This window comes from Prosopis cineraria, unplaced genomic scaffold, assembly GCF_029017545.1.
Source record: "Prosopis cineraria cultivar Desert tree isolate PC_DT_omini unplaced genomic scaffold, ASM2901754v1 PC12, whole genome shotgun sequence".
NCBI classification, from domain to species: Eukaryota; Viridiplantae; Streptophyta; class Magnoliopsida; order Fabales; family Fabaceae; genus Prosopis; species Prosopis cineraria.
This window is the reverse complement of record NW_026555343.1, coordinates 16,442,071-16,457,516: the sequence shown is the minus strand read 5'-3', so window position 1 is coordinate 16,457,516 and position 15,446 is coordinate 16,442,071. Positions and strand designations below refer to the sequence as shown.

The following is a 15,446-nucleotide window of genomic DNA, read 5'->3' as shown; positions in this document are numbered from 1 at the left end:
TTCTTAAATATCAAACATCAATTTTACAGTAACTAAAGATTTGGTTGATAATATATAAGTTAATCTCTAATGACAACATGAAGACAAACCATGTTTGATGAAGATGTTATGGATAGTGGTAAGGATGAACATTCATCAACATGATAATATTCCTCATGTCCTATTTAATATTTTTTTAATTAGATGGGCAAACACTAACAATCTGAGTTATGATAAAGTTAAAATTAAATTATAAAGATTGAGTTATAATAAATTAAAGTATAGATATTGAGTTATAATTAGATTAAAACTATAAAAACCTGTGATTAATTTTCTCTTATTCTTTAATTTATTTTGATTCATTTAAAAAATATAATAGTGATACATTTAATATTTATAAAATTATTTAACACAAATATAATACATGTTCGAAACACACATATATAAAATTATTTACCAAATGAATGCTAGAGGGATATATTTGGATGTGAGGAAGGCACCACGAACCACATAGTGCCATAAATCACGAGTCTTGAAATGCAAGGAGTATATTTGGTAGTTTTGTAATTCTAATAAATAATAAATGTTTGAACAGAGATAATTGATATTGTAAAGCTAAGGATATCAGCTTAAGGCCAAATGCAGTTTGAAGTGAGACAATCAATTGTGTAAAAATGGGAGTGTTTGGATAATTTTGATCAAAATGTGATTTCAGTATTGATAATCAATTCTAATGACAAATCCAAACGGACTCTTATATGCTCCCCCTCCTTATGCAAATTGGCTCACATACAAGATCACTAAACTATTCTAGAATATGACTATTATATATTCTTTCTGGTCCTAAATTTAGGTTACATTATTTTAAAAAGAATTAATATTTTCCTTACAAGTTGCTTTGCATAAAAAGATGGCTATAGCTAATTTTGGTTTGTAACATGAGTTTTTGAATATATCTTTGCAAAATCATGAATGTTCTTGATTTTCAGTCATGCCTTTCAATATATAATTAAAATCAACCTTTTATTTAAAAAAATATTTGAATAAAAATCTCATATTTTCCTGAAAATGTTTCATATTTTTTCAAGTCTTCAACGTATTTTCAAGAAATTTTTCTGGAAAATATGCTATGGACTTTTTGAAGATTAATGAAAACTCTTAAAGAAAATTGAAATTCTTAAAAATATATTGAAGATTTTTGAAGAGAGGTGGAAGATAATTAAAGTTGCATGTAAAAAATTTTGTTAAAGATACGTTGAAAGATCATTGCAGAAACATTGAAGATATGTTGTAAAAAATTAATATTTAAATGAAAAAAGTAAGGGTGATGTGTCAATTGGATAATTTGATTGGATCCCACTATATATTAAAAAAATAGGGATGAAATGTTACAATATGATCTCCTTTGTTTGGATTAGAGTTACTATGTTGTGATATGTCAATTCAATTTTAAATTGGAAGGGATATATATTTTGATATGTTCTTAGCTGAGCTTAGTTCTTTTGAAGGATATTTTGCACTTTTTGAATTTTGGTCCTGATTTCCAAATATTTTTACCTATTTATCTTTTTGACCAATTTTTCCAAAATAAAAAATTTACCTATCTTTGATTTTTTTCCCCCCCAACTAAATTGGCAACAATTTCTAACATACCTTCCTTTGCTTTGTCAGTAGTCACCCTTTGTATGAATTCTTGCGGAACAAAATCAACTGTAATTGTTTGTCTCAATTTCCAAAATTTTTTTAACATATAGGAGTCATCTTTTGTGAGGTAGTACTAAAAAAAAAAAATCAAACGACTTTAATCCTTCTTTAATTAAGATTTTTAAAATGTGTGGTTTTTAAGTTTAATTATAGGTCTTACAAGGTCTTCAAATGTCACTTTTCAATATATACATGACGATATATACTACTATCATCATAATCATTGATAACTAGAGTCTAAGTGAAATTTCAAAGATATTAAGTAGGCTTTATTTATATCAGACACATCCACTAATAATACATATTACTAAGATTACACATATTATTCACCAAACTCCGAACAAAACAACCAAAGGTTTTCTACAACTAACTTCATCCATGAAATCTACGGAAAAGGCTCCATGAAGGCCCTCTCACGTTATTTAACACATGACACTGTCATTTTAGTTTCTTACAATTAAAAGATGCTATGCTATATCACAACTAATTAATTAAGGTCGCCTTTGATCGAGGTCGAGGACCAATCTGACAACTCGGCAAAAGTTGAAGATTGTGAATACAAGAACAGCAATTCCAACCAAAGTAGAACTTGCTCTCCAAGTGTCTCTGAAATATACCAACCTCAACGAAGCCATTGTACGATTCCAAACCCTCTGGTAATGTCCATTCAAATCATTTATAATGTCTTTATAGCATGTCTGGTCTGCCACAACGTGTTTGCAAAGACTATTCACCAAAGTTGCTACTTCCTTGTCACTTCCTAGTTCATGGACAATGACTTCCTTCTCAACCAGCAATTCAACATCATCTTTGGTATGAATCAGAGAGTCAATGAAGGAAACATAGTTGCACATGTAAGGTTCATCTGCATAGTGACACTGCTCAAAGGCTATGAGGTTTCTGAGGACACATTCCGTTGTGTTGTCTATTTTTAATTGTGGGATTTGTAAACGAGCTTTGAAGCATGTGAATTTTGGTATACAGCCCAAGCACAGAAACCAACTCAAGATAGGTTCTTTCACAAAATTTATGTCAAGCAAGTTTTTGTCCAACATTTTCTCGAAGCTCACTCCTGATTCTCGCAACTTTGTTGCAGTTCTCAGAACATTAGAAGGCACCCCTTTTTCACGCTGAGTGAGATTGTCATAGATATAGAAGTACCTAGTCACATAAAAATATTTTACAAGAATGGGTTAACTTTTTGTGTTTTACAATTACATTGAGATTCTGATTTCTTTTTCATCATGACATCTATCTCTTCCATTTAAAGGTGAAAATACGCACCTCATCAGATCTGTAAAATGCTTTGGCGCACTTTCCCAGTTCCTCTCTGCCAAGCCATACCTGTACGAACCCTCCTCCTGAAACTGAACTGAAGAATTGCAACTTTTTGGCTTTGAAAAAAGTTTAGGATTCCCATTTGGTTTCTCAACTTCATCGTAATCCGATTTGCTTTTTTTATAAGGATGAAAACACTTGAAGTAGTCGTAGGCCAGCTCAGTAAACTTGCCATGCTTATCAGAGTCCGGAACCACGGTTGTATACAACCTATCCAAGATGAACAATGGAATCTGGTTTTCAAGCAACAACAAGTCCCTCTGGATACCTTTGTTCAGCCATGTTTGTTTCAATATAATATCATCTTTGTGATGTACTTCTGGTTTTCTCATCATCAGAAAAAGCTCCACGATAAAAACAGAATCCAAAAGAATCACTTCCACGAAATTTTCCTCAGTGACGAAGGATGAAAACTTGTCTGCATAACAATGGCGTATAGCTTCTTCTTCAGCTTCAAGGTACTTTTTGTAGGCCTTCATGGCTTCCTCATTTTTGACACGATCCCAGAAGTCACAAAAGTATCGTTGTTTCCGGAGTTGCATTGGATTTAGATTTTTATCGCCAAAGTGAAGGGGTCCAATCGAGATCACCTGAGGAGTATAGGCTTTCTCGTTCACGCCCCGAAGACTACCTGGGACTCTGTAGATGCAACGCTCGGATGTGTTCAGATCCTCTGGTTTGTTATCTATTTTTATAATGTGACTAAACATCTGATGAATGGGGCTTGATGATTCACAAGACGTCGTTGACATCCTCACCTGTGAGGGAAATGACAACAGAAATTCACACAACACCTTGTTAGCGTGAATGAAATAGAGAGAGGGGTGGAGGAGGGGAGGATCTTTTCTGTATTTTGAATCAACAATTTAAAAACCAGACCCGAACCTGCCGGTCTAGAAACTGCCCTATAGTCAGGTCCAGAAGAAACCGAGGAGTCGAGGATACTATTGTTCAGAACCGATAAAAAGTGAACCGATCAGATCTGGCCAGAACGTTGCTGGAAAACCGATCAGAACTAACTAGTCAAGAACAAGTTTTTTTTTTCAAATCTCAATAGCCCAAAGTTAAGTCATTTTATATTTTCATTTGTCTTATTATTGGTTTTCTTTAGTGTTATATTTATAATTGATAATTTATCAATGATTTTAGTTGACAATAAAAGTTATGCCGGTCGAGCCAGGATGCAGTGAACAGTAACGAACTGGGATATATCAGGAAAACCGGCCAGTTCACGGGTTCTGCCGGGGAAAAAGGAAAAAAAATAAAACAAACAAAGAAAGAAGACTGTGAAGAAGAAAAGGAAAAGATATACAGGAGATGAAGGAAACTTAGGAGGGGGAAACTTAAAAGCAAGAAGACAGAAGTAGAGTTAAAAAAGAAAAAGAAAAAAGAAAAACTGATAAAGGAGAATAGAAGATAGCAAGAAAAGACGAAGAAAGAACAAATAGAAAACAATAATTAATGAATAATAAAGATGAAAGATGGGAAATGGAGGAAGAAGATGAAGAATAAAGACACGTGGGAGCTGTTCAGCACTTGAGTTTTCAAACTGATCAGAAACAAAATGATTAACTAAAAAAACCAACAAGAAGATTATTATCCACCACCACTGTATAGCTGGCTGCGGTCCTACTTCGCTAACAAACAGGGGGAAAAAATTAATACAACTTTCCATTTAAATTATAAGATAGTAATTTAAAATATAAAATATTTTAAAAAGATTAAAATTTTATTAAATATATTTATTTTATTATTTTATTATTTAATTTTTTTAATATATTAAATGAATAGTATTTTTAAAAGTTTATATTTTTATTTTAAAAAATAAAATTATTTAAATATATTTAATAAAATTTTATTTAAAAAATATTTTATAATTTTAAAAAAATAGAAATCTTACATTATATTGTTTGTCTAGACTTAACTTTTTTTCTCCCCCATTATACCTTATTTGGTAAAATTTCATCAAAATTTTGTTTCACTTTCTAGATGTTTCTTCTAATTGTGTTTAATTTTCTCAATCTCAGACGTGCATCTTGCTATTGAGAGATCCAACTTACATTAATCTCTTATTTTATTTAATTATTTGATAAAATCTTTTTTATTTCATATATTTTAAGTTAACTAATTAGTCAATTTAATTTTTTCCATTAAAAATAAAAACTTAATATCATTTTGGCAGTAGCTGAGCTAACAATAGTTACAGAGAAATCCCTCACAGTAATTTTAAGGGTTTCCAGTCCCATAGTAAACTCTACAGAATAGAAATATGGATCATGAAAGAAGAAGAAAAAGATAAACAAAAGCAAGAAAATAAACAGACCATAGATGCAAGAGGAAGAAATAACGTAAAACCCAGTAAAAAGTTCCTGTATTTCCTCAGTAAAACTAAGTTTCTATATTTCTTCCAAAAAAACAAAAAACAAAAAATAACAGAAAAAACAGAGAGTGGATGTGGAAGATTTGTGAACCTGGAACAGTTTGTTGCCTCTTCTCAGAAAATGATCTTTGTGTTGTTGGAAGAGTATAGTCTGAAATCTGAGTTGATTTCTGTGAATCTTTAGAGATAGAGAGAGAGAGAGAGAGAGAGAGAGAGAGAGAGAGAGAGAGGTGGGTGAGTGTGGCTGTGGGGATCTTGGAAGATATTGGAGACGACACTACAGGGTGCCTGGTTTAAATAAATCCTTTTAGTGGCCGGAGATGAATAATAGATAAATTTCCGACCTAACAGGCCCAGGCATTTCACATCAACATTATTAAAGAGGAAATTTAATCCTCTAGGGATTTGGTACGTGGAGGATTTTTTCAAGGAAGATAAATAATGGAGGCAAGAGAGAGAAAACGTGCATGTTTAGAAAAGTTTAATTTAAAATTAAGGTTATTTTTATCACACACTTTATTTTTTATGAGTGATAAATTAGCACATGAGTGAGCTAAATATTTCATGTAATAATTAAATATATTAGACGGATTGTGAATTTATTTATAAAGATATTTTTTATTTTTTTATTTTTTATTTTTGAGCACTTGCATCGAAAAAAATTGTGAGAAATTAAAGCACATACCCTGGACTCTCCATTTGTTCATGAAGCCAGGTTGATTCAACATTTCAACTATTTAACGACAGCCCCTTGGCACGCTTGCAATAATAATAATAAAAAAAAATTGCCTTATGAAGGCCATAAGCTCATGTTCAAGTTTCAGGCTTACAAAACCAAAACCTAGCCTAGCTTGAACCAGCTTAATTCAATCCCTACCTCATAGAACACAACGGAGAAGAACAAAAAAAAAAAAAAATCTTTTTCACGTAAAAGAATGACAATACAGTCCCAAAATTATAAATTTATGACAATTAAGTGCCCCGACAATTTTTAAAAAAAATAAACTATAAATATTAATTTAAACAGTTGAGAACAGGAATTGTAACTACAAATTGAAAGTTATATTTAAAAATTTAAATATTTTATTTACAGTTAAAACCTTTGAAATTATAATTATCTAATTCAATATTTATCACTAATTTTTTTAAAAAAATTTATTAGGACTTAATTGTCATAAATATATTATTTTAAAACTTTATTAACAGTCTTCTTTTTTATGTAACAAAAAATATTTCAATTTAGCATTTGGATTTTCTAATCTAACTCCGCAAATTTTTAACTTATATGTAAATGAGGATATTTTTATCAATTAATTTTTTATCTCAATAAAAGAAAAAGTTTAAAATCTTACGATATTAAAATGTCATGGATTTTAGTCTAAAGGTTTCACTATCATTTTTTTATATTTTACTTTTTTTATTTAAAAATATAAATTATTTTTTTGAAGAATTTAATATTAAAAAATATAAAATATTATTAATCTTTTAAAGTGTAATGATTATTTTTTTTAAAAAAATACTAATATTAATAAATAATTTTATGTTTATTATAAAATATTTAATAAAATAAATATATAAAAATAAAATAAATTTAAAAATAAATAATTATTTTATTGAGAGTGAAAATACTTTACTCATTCCGTGGAGCATATTTTATATTAAAGTTGAATGAATTGATGGATTTGACTGACGTCACCCATAACATGTTTGCATATGTCATGCTAATTATTTTTTTCCTGAATAAATGCCAATACTAATTATGTGTGGCATTTAATCCATCGGACGAGTAGAAGTTTGGTGAAGTAACAAAATGAGGAAATGACCCTGCCTCACCAGCCATTCCAGAGCTCTTGAGCTACACGATGGTTTGCCTCGGGAGTACAACCCATGTGATTGATTTCCAGCTATGCTCTCTCCTTATCTATTTGCAGGAGAAAAAAATAATAACATACAGTTTAAAAAAAATTAATTAACTATATTATTTATATTTAAAAATAAAAAATTTAGAGTATAAAATTTTTATTAATTATATTAATTAATTTTTTATTAATTATTTTTTATAATTATAAATGATAAAATTATAAGAAATAATTTAAAAAATTGATTATAAATATTTATTGAAAAATTTGATTTTGTTTATATAAAAAAATTAAAATTGATAGTTTCTTCTATAAATAGAATAGAAGGAGTATTTTATTAAATTAAAAAATTAGTTAAGAAATTAGTTAAATATTACCAAAACGTGAATCAGCCATGCTCTAGCTAAAATACGACCAATTTGCTAGTCAAATTATAGGTGAAGTGATTATAATTAAAATAATCTCAAGTTAATGTGAGTAATAAGAGTTTCTATCCTTTAAATAAGTATTTTTTAGGAAAAATTGTAAAAAACGACTCTACCAAATTTGAGTTTGCTCACAAGGATTTGGGACATTAAGTCCTTTGCTAGCATTAATTTGAATTTCCAAATAATCAGCTTGCCTTTATGATTAAAAAAATGAAAGTTGCACAAGATTTTTTATTGTCAATATGTTACACAAATTCTTTCGTTGTTAATATGTCATGAAATCATTTACAGTCAATATTTAATACAAAATCCTTCAATGCCAATATGTTAAACAAGGTCTTTCGGTGGCAATTTATTGAGCCTAGAAGCTTGAAGCACTTTTAAAGCACATTTGATGTTTTTTTTTTCCATGTATTCTAATATCACTTTTATATATTCAAATATTCCTTGTTAAAATCTCTCAAGGACACATTTGGATACATATGTAATGTTTCTTTCACAATATGCGACTGCTCTTTGATAAATCTTTTTTACTTTTTGTTAGAGCATTTAATGTATAGAGTCATTATTATTTCCTCAAGGCACCAAGAATATGCTAACCTACCGGAAAGCATTGTTTTATTATCTCAAAATGTGCAAAACATAGAGAAACAAAGACAAAGACTCTAACAGCTAATTGATGAGTCTAACAAATTTATTTTAAGGATCAGCTATAAATACGACTTATTTATGAAGCGGAAGTAATATGAGAAGTTACTTAGCCAACTACATGCATTCATTTTCTAACAATCTTTTGTTGAGACATTCATGATTTTGGGAGCTTCATTGATTGTGTATTCACTCTAAGAGAGAATTTTTACTATAGTAATGGTTCATTATTCAACTCACTCTATTCATCTCTGTATTTCATACTTGAAACAGAGTAACTTAAGCTCAGGAAGTTTAAGAGTATTTACAAGTTTACAACCACCTTTATAAAGGGGAGAGTTTCAAACTTAGTAAGAAGTTTGTGTCATATTAAGGCAGCCAAGAGTCTAATTTAATCTTGGTGGATATAATGAGAAATCTCAAGGGTGCCTTAGGCACTAAACGTGGGTTCAAGTAGTTAGAGCTAAATCAGGAAAAACTCTTTATGCAAAACTTTTCTTCACTTAGCGCTGTTTGGTAATATCGTTCTTTACCTATCTTTATAACTGGTTAAATTACTTTAAATTTTAATTAGCCCAATTCACCTTCCTTTTAGATAGATTTTACACATTTGAAATCCTAATTTCTAAAGAATTTCATACTTAGCCACTTTCCTTATTTTAGTTAAATATGGTTTATCCTTTCTTCCATGGTAACTTTTGTTATTGGTTACTTGTGTTTTAATAACCTAGAGTGTCTAATTGGTGGTTAAATATGTGGATAATTATGTGGTTAAAGTAAAGGGCATTACACATCCCCTCTACAGAGTTACATCTTCCTCACCAATGTTTCCATAAGAAGCTTTTTGATGGATTATCATTAGAATATTATATGCTCCAACCTTTAGTACAAGACATCTACAAGCTTGTAACTCCATTTGGCACGATGAGTTTAATATTTCAAATGATCTTGCTCTTTTCTTGCCTCATTGTCCTTTAGACTTTTTTACTATTTATGTATTGTAAACTATTGTTTATTAATGTTATTATTGATCTTTTTTAAAAAAATTGATTAGATAAAGGTTCTCTCATTCAAACCTAAGCAAAGATGATGGTGAAGATAGGCCATACAAAGGGAGGTTCTTTATATAAAAGTAAAGACAATAGTCCTAGAGGTCTAGAAGACCCAAAAATTATGGTCCTAATTGAGAAGGCATAAAAAGACAATGGTAAAAGTAGGATAGAGCATAGCATTGTATAGAAGTCTAAGTCAACTTTCCTAGCTGAATTGATAAATCGTTAAACCAATGTTTTGACCAATTTAATAAAAAAGCTTTGTTTATGATTAGTTTGATCATAGTTTGACTACAATTTTGAATATTAATTCTTGAATAAATATTTTTATTATTTCAATGACTAGTTCAATTTTAAATACCTTGAAGTAGAGAGCGGGTGAGCAAAGTATGGAATAAAACATTTTTATAAAAATATCTCCACATGTGAAGAGAAAATTTGGGTTGCACCCCATTTTCTCCTTATTTTATTTTCCTTTCACTTTCATTTCCTCATATAAATAGAGGAGAATTTGTTTTCCCTTTGCTTTCTTTTTTAGTTTTTCTTTCCTCCTATCTCTATCTGAACATAACATTAAGGATAGATGATTAATTTTTTGCTTCACCCAATATAGGATGTATTGATTATAGGACAATAGTGTAAATTTAGCTATGAACTATTTCTTGAGGAGCATATGATATCCAATACTATGAGGTTATACAAAATAAATCATACTTTAAAAAGGAGTGCCTAACACCTCTCATTAAATACATGTTAGTTGACATTTAACAAAAATGCTTTGGCTACAAAATGCCCAATTCATTTGTCCACATCATCACCCCTCATCCATTAAGGCACAAGAGACTCAATCCTCATCACTTTCCACTCCACCAACTTCACCAACATTATAGTTTCTAGTGTTGTGAAAGTCACCGTGCCTTCTCCCTTCACGATGGTTCTCATTTCATCAGCCATTCTCATGTACAAGCTCTTTCAACAATTCTCAATCCTCATCGATTCCCACACCACCAACATTAAAAAGTTGGTCCCATTTCAGTAAACATCCAAGAAGAAATCAATGCCCCACACACAAATCAAAAGGCCACGAACTTCACAATCGCAAGGCTATGATTGTCAAGCTTTGCTTCTTATTTATTTGAGATGAGGATATTGGCTTCAGTGACCAATAAGTTAAAGGTGTTATTGGTGGCTTCTAGTTTGGCTAGTATATTGGAGAAGAAGTTCAACACATTCACTTTTGAAGCATCCTTGTACATGAACCTGTTTACTTTAATAGCTTTATTTTCACAAGCTCTTTTAGTGTAAGAGTGGTTGAAATAATAAAATAGAAAGAAAACTTGAATTTAGTGCCAACAAGACACTATTCAAAAACTTGGGGCAACATATTTTAGAAGAAACTTAAACCAGATGAATATATGAGGATTTTTAAAAAATAAGTTTGGCCCATCTTTTGGTTAAGGCAAAACTACAAAAGGGGGAGATATTGAAGGTGAGATCGGCAACACAAAGGTCTTGGAGAGAATTGAGATAAGATGTGATGATAGCAGTAAAAACCATAGCAAGAGTGAGAAGCAGCAGCGAAAGGGAGAACTTCATAATTTAAGGAATAATTAAGCAAAATAGCGAGGAAGCAGAGGAATAGAGGTGAGAGACAAACCATGGAGATGACTAACGATGTGAGTGTGAAAGATTAAGATAAACGTTTGTTAGTTATAAATGGATAGAAAATTACATATGCTACATTTTGTGGCTAAATTTAGATCTTTATCCTTGATTATAATTATTAATCTATATGATTAACCACCCAATTCAGTAGTTGATATGTGTTAAATAATCTCTATTAAATTCTCAATGTTAGAGTTGTTCCTTTTTAGCATTGAATTTACTTTTCAATTTGAAACTTATTCCCCCACCATTGGATGAGGAATTCAACATGGTCTAGCTAAAAGCTAAAAGAAAGAAATGTGAAGAAGACAAGGCCTTGTTTTGTGATGTGTACTTTACACGTTTAATAGTATTGAACTAGTTTTGTAAATTGTCCTTTATTGCCTAAATTTGGAGCAGTGTTATAACTTGACTTATTACATATTATTTCAAGCCTTTTATATATTATTTAAACTCATTTCATTTTTCTTGTTCATTGGTTATGTTAGATATTTGTATAGCATTTTTTTATTGTTATAACAAGCCAATCTTTTGATCTAATTTTATATTTCAAGTTAAGTAAGATTTAGTAAGATGCATTTGTTCTACTCTGTGCTAGGTGCACCACTACTCAGTTGAATACAAAGTAAGAGTTATTCAACTCTGGCATTCAACCATGATGTATGTTTATTTTATTAACCTTATTTTATCCTTGTGCAATTTGTTGTATAGATTTTTCTCCCCTAATAACCTGATATACATGTAAATCACATGTTCATGACTAACTAATAATGTGAAGGTAAGAAATGATTTGATTGTCTATGTTTTGATATGTCTAGTTCTTAGTGTATTTGAGTATTTCCATTAGACCTTCACTTTGTGGAGAGATTTATGATTCAATAATTCATTATTGGAGCTGGTTTCATTAAAAAGTGAAATGGAAACAAGAGTTGTAGAAATGAAAGCATGAATGCTGCATTCATGTCTTAGCAATGTCCCAATTTAATAGCATTCAAAATCCATTTGTAACTTGTGTAACCTCTATTTTAATCCTTCTATTTTTGTTTGGCCATGGTAGTATAAATAGGGTATAGTTTTTAGTGTAATAGCATCAAATCTTCAAATAATAAAATGAGAGTTCTTTCATTCAATTTTGAGCCATTTTAGTATCAAAGCATGTCTAAAGAGCGAGCGAGTGAGGTGCAGTTGAGGGATTATGTCGGAGAAGAGAGAAATTTAGAGGAAGAGTCCCTGACATCTTCGCGTTTTGTAATCTAGGCATTTTTTTTCCATAAATTGACATCACCATCGTGCTCAGGAAGTCCAAAAACTGTGGAATAGGAGGTTTCCCATCACCCAAAAACACTACACGCAATGTTAAGCACCATCACCAAAAGAACACGCATCACCGCTACTGAATCACTCACTGCACACGTTTGCTGGAGGTTGATGATAATGACATCATCCGCCATGTGAGCCTTCTGACTGGTCAACAATAGGTCAGCCTAGTTAGGATCTACTGCGTGTCAACACTACCACGTCATCTTGCCCAGTCAACCTTATTTTCCAAAAATTGCAGTTTGACCCTAGACATTTTGATATTTCCATTTTGACCCTTAAACTTTCTGAAATTCCATTTTGACCCCTAAGTTTTTCAAAATTCCATTTTGACCCTAAATTTTTTCCAAAAAGAACATTTTTACCCCTTAACTTTATATAAATTCCATTTTGACTCCTATATTTTCTTAACATTACACTCTAACCCTTATACTTTCCAAAAATTCCATTTTTACCCTTATATTTTCTAAAATCCCTATGTTGCCCCTAAACTGTCTAAAATTCTCATTATGCTCCTATATCCATTCAACATATCCATTTTACTCATATATCTTTCCAACAAGGTAAATGAGAATGTGCACGAGGTTGAAATGAAAGAGATGAGATGTAGGATATGAGAATTATAAGCTACTATGGAAATGCAGAGAACTCTATTAGACAATAAAAGGGAAAACCCAGAAGGAGATTCAGGAAGCAGCAGTTCATTATCTACTGATAACTGCTACCGTCCTTGATAATAACAATTCTATTCTAATGACATTATGGTAGACATTCCTAAATTCGAGGGAAGACTCCAACCAGATGAGTTTGTAGACTGGCTTCAAACTGTTAAGCGTGTATTTGAATATAAGGAGGTTCCAAATGCGCAGAAAGTCAAGACTGTTGCCCTTAAACTCAAGAAACATGCCTATATTTGGTGGGAAAACCTCATATGAAAGTAAGAATGTGAGGGGAAGTGCAAGATTAAGACCTAGGAAAAAATGAGATGCTAGCTCACCAAGAAATTTCTACCAGATTATTATCACCAGGATAAATTTCTCCAACTATAAACTCTTGGATAGAGGTCTTTTTCTGTAGAAAAGCATACTAGAGAATTTAAACAACTCATGATGAAGTGCAACATTCAAGAGAAGGAAGAGCGAACAATATCTTGGTACCTTACAAGCTTAAACATAGATATCAACTGTCCAGTCTAGCTTTAGCTATATTAGACCTCAGATGATGTAATCCATCTAGCCATGTGTGTTGAGAAGCAGACGCCCAACAGATCATCTTTCCAACCTACTTCCTTCAAGGGTTATTCAGATGCCTGTAAGGCAGAGTTTTAATAGACTAACCCCTCAAGTATGTCGCAAACTAGCAATATATGCAAGCTACCAGTAAATGCTGCTAAGGAATCTAGCTCTAAAGCAATCAAATGCTTTAAATGTCAAGGATTTGGCCATATTATTGTGGATTATCCTACTTGAAGGGTTATCACCATTAAGGACAGGCAAGTGTATAAAGCACCTAAAGAATATGAGGAGGAGACTGAGTCTTATGAGACTATTCTAGTATATGATAAAGAAGTTATGCCTGTAGATCAGGGTGAAGCATTGGTTATTAGATGAAGTTGCATACAACTATAGTTAAGGAAGAACCTTGGCTATGATGTAACATTTTCACACCTATTGCATGGCCCAAGGAAAATTTTGTAGTGTCATTATTAATAATGAAAGCTGTGAAAAAGTAGTTTCTAATTACATGGTCAAAAAATTAAAGTTGCTAACACAAGACCATCTGCATCCGTATAAACTTCAATAGCTCAATAAGGGGAATGAGGTAAAAGTTTCTAAACAATGCCTTGTAATTTTTTCCATTGGGAACAAATACTGTAATAAAGTTTTGTGTGATGTTGTTTCCATAAATGCATGCCACCTTCTTTTGGGGAGACCATGACAATATGATCGATATGCTATGCATAATAGGCATGCAAACACGCATTCTTTTATGGAGGATGGTGTTAAGTTCACATTAGCACCTCTACTGCCCAATGAGATTAGCTAATCTTCGAGGGAATTTAAGCCATTGGTGTCTTTAATGACTAAGGAGGAATCCAAGGTGATAAAGTTTGAAGCCTAAATGATAACCTTCATTTTGGTGCTTGAGGTGAACAATGAGTTTGCCAATCCTCCAAGAGTCATTCCTTTATTATGTAAATTTTCAAATGTAATATTTGATGAGATACCACCAGGGTTGCCACCCATATGAGACATACAACACGCCATTGACTTCATTCTAGGAGTAGTCATTCCTAATAAGCTTGCTTACAGGATGAGTCTTCAGGAACATGTTGAAGTCTAACGGCAAGTTGAAAAGCAATTAAAGAAAGGGTTGGTTTGAGAAAGTGTCACCCATTGTGCTGTACCTATTCTTCTAGTACTTAAGAAGGATGGGAGTTGGAGAATGTACATTAATTATTGAGCTGTCAACAAGATCACTATTAATTATCAATTTTCAATACCTCAACTTGATGATATGCTAGACTAGTTGCATGATACCACTACCTTTTCCAAAATTGAAATGGATACCCCCAAATCAAAATTTGGCCAGGAGAAGTGTAATGCCCTCACTAACATTACTATACAACCCTCCACTCATATTACTAATCAATCTAAAATTATTTAATTTAAAAGTTTTGGGATCCCAAAGAAAGCCATTTCCAAAATCATTTAATTATATATTCGAGTTGTAAAAAAGTACATAGCGGAAGCATCTTCAGATTCATAAGAAAACATGTGCAATTTAACCAAATCAAGTCAAAAATAGGACTGTACGTTGCGTCTCGTGCCACATGCGTCGTGACATGTCGTATAAAGACCATAGCAGTTCGCTCTGTGCCATGCGTTGCGGCATGTGGATACATGCGCTGCAACGCACACACCTGAGTTTGCTATCATTTAGCAGTTTTTGGTGTGAACTTTGGATGAGCGTCGTTTTCACATCTGATGTCCAATTGAGATGGTTTAAATGTCTATACAAAGCTTGTCTCATAGTCTAACTAATGACATTGATTTTGTTTCAATCTGATATCTCA

At 31.6% G+C, this 15,446-nt stretch overlaps 1 protein-coding gene across 1 annotated transcript; it reads right to left on the bottom strand.

The window, feature by feature from the left end:
• Nucleotides 1-1,925: 1,925 nt before the first annotated feature.
• On the bottom strand, nucleotides 1,926-5,669 carry LOC129288544 (UPF0481 protein At3g47200-like). The gene is made up of 3 exons (XM_054925172.1): nucleotides 5,493-5,669; nucleotides 2,968-3,779; nucleotides 1,926-2,844 (listed from the first exon to the last, which is right to left on the bottom strand). Exons 2-3 carry the CDS (start codon nucleotides 3,771-3,773, stop codon nucleotides 2,175-2,177), a joined length of 1,476 nt encoding a protein of 491 aa, XP_054781147.1. The 5' UTR covers nucleotides 3,774-3,779; nucleotides 5,493-5,669; the 3' UTR covers nucleotides 1,926-2,174.
• Nucleotides 5,670-15,446: the final 9,777 nt, after the last annotated feature.